The sequence below is a fragment of the Physella acuta genome, unplaced genomic scaffold, assembly GCF_028476545.2.
Source record: "Physella acuta isolate Inbredline_101_S28 unplaced genomic scaffold, ASM2847654v3 ptg000271l, whole genome shotgun sequence".
In the NCBI taxonomy this organism is placed as follows: Eukaryota; Metazoa; Mollusca; class Gastropoda; family Physidae; genus Physella; species Physella acuta.
The window spans coordinates 693,419-699,032 of NW_026731790.1; the positions used below are offsets into that span (position 1 = coordinate 693,419).

General features: G+C 33.8%; 1 protein-coding gene across 1 annotated transcript; it reads right to left on the minus strand.

The window, feature by feature from the left end:
- Nucleotides 1-4,912: 4,912 nt before the first annotated feature.
- LOC131939251 (uncharacterized) lies at nt 4,913-5,302 on the minus strand. The gene has a single exon (XM_059297454.1). The coding sequence runs from the start codon at nt 5,300-5,302 to the stop codon at nt 4,913-4,915; it is 390 nt and encodes a 129-aa protein (XP_059153437.1).
- Between the last annotated feature and the right edge of the window lie 312 nt (nt 5,303-5,614).

Here is a 5,614-nt window from a genome sequence, read left to right on the forward strand (position 1 = left end):
TGAATCATCGTTCAGATTATTGTGTCCGTTGTAATTTAGTATTAATTAAACAATAAATATGTATGCATATATTGTAATGGCTAGTTAATTGTGAATAGGATGTCGTTTCAACATATTTTATTGTTGTTCTATAGTTCTATTTTTTTCTACGCGCAACATTCCCTAACTTGATCCCGGTACTCAAAAAAGCTGGGTGGACTCAGGGACATTCTACGGTTTTGAATTCCGATTCAAACGTAAGACATCCTGGTTAGAAGTTATAAACTCTACCATCCGACCTTACCATACCATGTCAATTACCTTTAAACTTTGAACAGAGGCAAGTAATACGCATGTATTAAAAACATTAATTAAGCAGATATTTTAATTAAGTGTTGTATTAGAAAATTCAATAAACGTATTATGTAATTAAACTTGCTATTTTCAGACAGTCTTTTATACACGTTTAAAACAAGTGCAGAAACATTGTTTTACAATGTTAGTAAGAAAGCCGAACCTACCTGGGTGTAAGGAGGTGTGTCTATCCATGTCTGTTGTGTCGAACATCTGGGCTATACAGGAGCAACACACCCATTATTATGTGTCGAACATAAAAAAATATATATGTGAATACATATACACATGTGTAGGCCTATATACATACGTATATATATATATATATATATATATATATATATATATATATATATATATATATATATATATATATATGTATATATATATATATATATATATATATATATATATATATATATATATATATATATATATATATATATATATATATATATATATATATATAACTACTTCCAAGTTTCAGCAACGTTTACATAAATTAGAGCAAGTTAGGTTAAGGATAAACAAGACATTTAACAAAGGAAGTCAAAATAAGGCTCTAGTGTCTAACAGACCTTTGGGTGATTGCGCATCGGGTGACATTTTGTAAATTGTATCTTTTGGCTCTTCCGTCTCAAAAGGTTGCCGACCCCTGTTTTAAGGGATCATTTCTAAAGTTGGTATTGCCGAGATGTTGAGCAATTGCCTGATCAAGCCTCAACTCTATTGTCTCACTGTTGAGCACAAGGATTCGCGGTCTGTCCGCCCGCCACATACAGAATTGAACTTTATTTACTCCGTAATATTATTGCCATATACACAAATTACCAGCACCTACAAAGGGCGGGATATAGTGTCTAACACAGCCATGTCTAGCAGGTCAAGATAGGAGAACATGTCAATACAGATAAGAAGATGCTTGGAAAATGCTCACACAATATTTTAACACGACAGGCACTTGCTTGAAGCCTCCAGGGCAGGTCAAATCGGTCACCACAACTTAGTATAGCTAATGTTTGAACTATATTGTTTACTTTACTGATTGTATTATGTTTAGTAATAGCCATCAGTATAATAAAAACCACCAATACAGTTCAGAAAAGAAGAACAAATAAATATCTGAATAAGTATATGTGACGGTTTCTTTATTAGATTGCGTATGTTTTATTTTTAGCACTGCATCTGAATAATCTCACTACATAAATATAATTAATGGTGTACGTTTAATACAACTTTCCGAAGTTACTAAATAAAAAAATAAAAATAAAAACTTTCTCTTCTACTTTTTCTCCTCAAAACTAAAACAAACATTGATTCTAAAACGTGTCCTGTCTTTAATTTATAACATTAGAAGAGATAAGTTAATACATGACGGCTGCTTTCACGGGGGATAATCGTCCTTCACGAGCTACTGATAGTGTTTTAAAGCGAAATATTTTCAGTCGCAGCATTGGGGTAGTGTCGAATTCACTAAAAAATGAATAAATGAAAAGTAGAACATTTTAAAAAAAAACAACTAAATAGCGGCTTAAGGGGTCATCCATAAATGACGTCACACTCGTAGGGGGGGGAGTCCGTAATTTTGTGACAATGTGTGATGAGGGGGAGGGGGGGGGGGGTCAGATGTTGCGACGTCACATTTTTGCATTATAAAAAAGCAATGTTAGAAAACGAATTTTAGACGTTATTTCGCGTTTTAGATAACTGTTTTAATAAATTGTAATAGTTTAGACAAGATTTTGGAAAAATATCGATGTTTTTAAAAAATTCAACTGCAATTTTGAGGGGGGTTGTAGGTTGAGGTGTGACGTCATTTTAGGGGGGGGGGGGTCTGGCTTTTTGTGACGACGTGTGACGGAGGGGAGGGGGGGGAGGTAAAAATCGTCAAAAAAAGCGTGACGTCATTTATGGATGACCCCTTATGCTACATGTGTGTTTTTGTTCGTTGATTCCAATTTGGGCAGTGATTGATGCCTTTTAACCAGCGCATTTTATTACAAGATACTTTTTAAGCGATCAATGTAATTCTCTTCATAAATGTTTGGGATCTATGTTTTAGGGGAAGCACATATGAAATATATCGTACATTTAAAAAAGCTGGATAAACATAAATACTAATTTCCCGCTCTATAGACTCACACTTTTTGCTGGTGTATTTTTTTCTGCTCGATTCTATTATTAAAGTATTAAGACAAAGTATTAAAAGAACATATCTATATCGTCTTATAAGAATATGTGAGAACATTTATAACAGAACACTACCGCTTTACTAATGAATGTTCTAAATGCATTGATGTCATTATCTATAGTGTGTGTGTGTGGGGGGGGGGGGGGCATCTTATGGTTCTGACGATTCGGGTCTTGTCCTACTTGGTAAAACTGAGAATGTACGGTACATAATATGTCATCATTGTATTGTGTAGCATGGGGACATCAAAGGCTTCGTGGCTAAAAAACACATGTGCCAGATCTTCCATACTTGAGAAATATAATGTGTTTTTAATTTGCTAATTTACTGCCTAATGTGTGGCCACTAAGGTTAGGTAGAACTCTGCTATTTGTTGTGATTTGCATCATGTTTTATTAGAAATGATATAGGCAGTCATGTTCAGAGGAAGGTAGTTGCTGAAAATAGTTTTTTTTTCATGATTGAGAACTAGAAAATTCATCTACATTTCTGATAGATTTGAATCTATGGTAAATCTATTTTAAACCTTTTTTATTATTTTTATACTAAACACAACAAGACAAAATGTAGGAAAAAGGTAATTGGTTTAAAGACCATAAAATTTGTGACTTGTTAAGAAAAATAATGTATGTATTACTTGGAGATCCCCATTGCACTCATTAAACTACCGATGGTTGTTATTTGTATTACGTAACGTGTCTAGCGTCTACACTGTTTAGGTAACGCATCTATGTAAAACTAATGTCTTCGATTGTGCTAGATAGTGTAGACACAAATGACCAACCAAATATAATATTTATTTAACTTAATCTCCGCAAACGTTTTAAACAAGCACATAATAACATTGATGTGCTATTGTTTATACTTGTGTCTGTTGAGAATGTACACATTTGATAAGTAGAAACTATGACAATAAATCAGATACAACATTGTATACAACTGTTATGCATATTTAAACGTTATACTCAACAGTATTGACACAAGTCATTATCTATGTATTAGAAAAATGTTTCAGCTGAAAAAAAACGGTCAGCTGATCAATCAAAGTTTTAGGGCAGTTGGTGGTTCGAACGTGTAGTAAACAGTTAGACATTATAGTGTTAGGGGATTGTCAGTTAAGTTGGAATTTGTGTCGTATATATGCTGGTTTAAGTATAAATAGTAATTTTTTTATACTAATAGAAAGTCATAGTCAGTCAGTAGAAGTACAGTGTAGGACAGTAGAGTTAGAATTATGAATACATTTTTCGTGCAGAAATTAAATAAACTTTAAAATTCGAAATATGTCAAATGTTTTATTTATTATATTTCTCGATTCGGAAATATAAGCCAGTGTTAGAATACACAATAAATACACATTAGTATGTATATACAACTCTACAATATGAAAATAGCAACGATAAACGTATCGTTGTTTGTTGTCTAGTCAAATACCAGACCAAGATGTTACAGAAACGTTCCAACTGTTATCAGACTCTATGCCAACAACGACGTGCTAACATACTTCCAACACACATCCGAGGTCGTCACATCCGTGTCGTGGAGAAAACTACAGACCTGTCTTGTTTACATTTGGCACTTGGAATCAAATACAGACAATTGGTGATGGTGTAGCTTCCATGGACGGCATCATAGTTTACTGTATATTGTACAATGCAGTCACCCAACAAGGTGGCGTTTCCAAGATGGTTTCTGTTTGGAGTAGACCGTATAAAGCGTGAGTCAAGTTTCCTAGAAAGTATCGATCAAAAAGCGATCAGTTTAAATTTAGCTATTGTTTTTTTTTTATTTTATTGTTGGTTTATTTTATTTCTGCAAAATATTTTTTTTTAATAATGTATTCTCTTTATTTTTTGTTGTTCAATGCAATATGAAATAATTAACATGAAACAGTCGTTATCCTAGTACAGGGGTCAGCAACCTGCGGCTCGCGAGCCGCATGCGGCTCTTTTAATATCAAGATGCGGCTCTCCAGCTCCTTGCTCAAATACTAATAATCTTAATAAAAAATCAAATATTTGAAATAAAAAAAAAATGTTAGTGGCTCTTTAAAACCAGGGAAATTTTGAAAATTGTAACTTTTGGCTCTTCCGTTTCAAAAGGTTGCCGACCCCTGTCCTAGTATATCAAACATCTAGTAGTTATCACAAGCAAATTACATAAGGTTCATAATTACAATATCGTTCCTACATTTAGTAACTTTGAATATTCAATATTAAAAATAATACAAACAGGAAAAACTTAGATATGCAAAGAAATATTTAGATTCATTTAATAAGTTAAATACTTATTTGAATACATTTACTGAGTTAAACACACATTTATTGAGGTAACTATTTGAAACAAATCATTTTGCTCAGGTTAACAAGAGTCAGCAAATTTACTTTCCTAAGGTAAGCCAAAGTTGCCCTTGTGACTTTTCAATGCCTTAGTCACCCAATCCAACTGTGAAATCATTTTCGCTGCGCCCCTAACCACGTTGTCATTCAGAGGGATGCCATTTTCATCCAGTGCTTTATTCACCTCTGGTATACAGAAAGTGTTGCCAATGCTTAAACATCCCATGTCACCAAGGAGAGCTCGCAGTTGCATAGTTACCCTCATGCCACCAAAAACTCCCAAGGAATATGTCACAATCCCGCTGGGCTTGCATGTAAACAAACTAGGGCTGAAGTGACACAGCATGTTGGTCAGGGCTGGAGGAATGACCGAGTTGTACTCAGACGACAGCAGAACTATGGCATCAGACTCCTTAATTTTTGTCGCACGTTCTTGCATCCATTGGGGTATCTGGGTGCTGTCCTCATAAAAGTGTATAGGCTTTTCAAGCAATGGAAATTTTAAGACTACAGGGTCATGCTATTGAACGTGAAGCGAGTCTAGAATCTAGGTTTCTGCAGAATAAAGAAGTAAAAAGACATTTCTAGTGTTGTGTTTAAAGATGATTAAAGCTGTACCTGATTCATCAACGGTCTAGAAATAATGTAGTTTGTAAAGTCAATAGTTGCTTATTATAACCAGGCTACGGTTATTTAAAAATTAATATCACAACATACACAACTCATATGGTTTCCTATAGTATTTTTATTT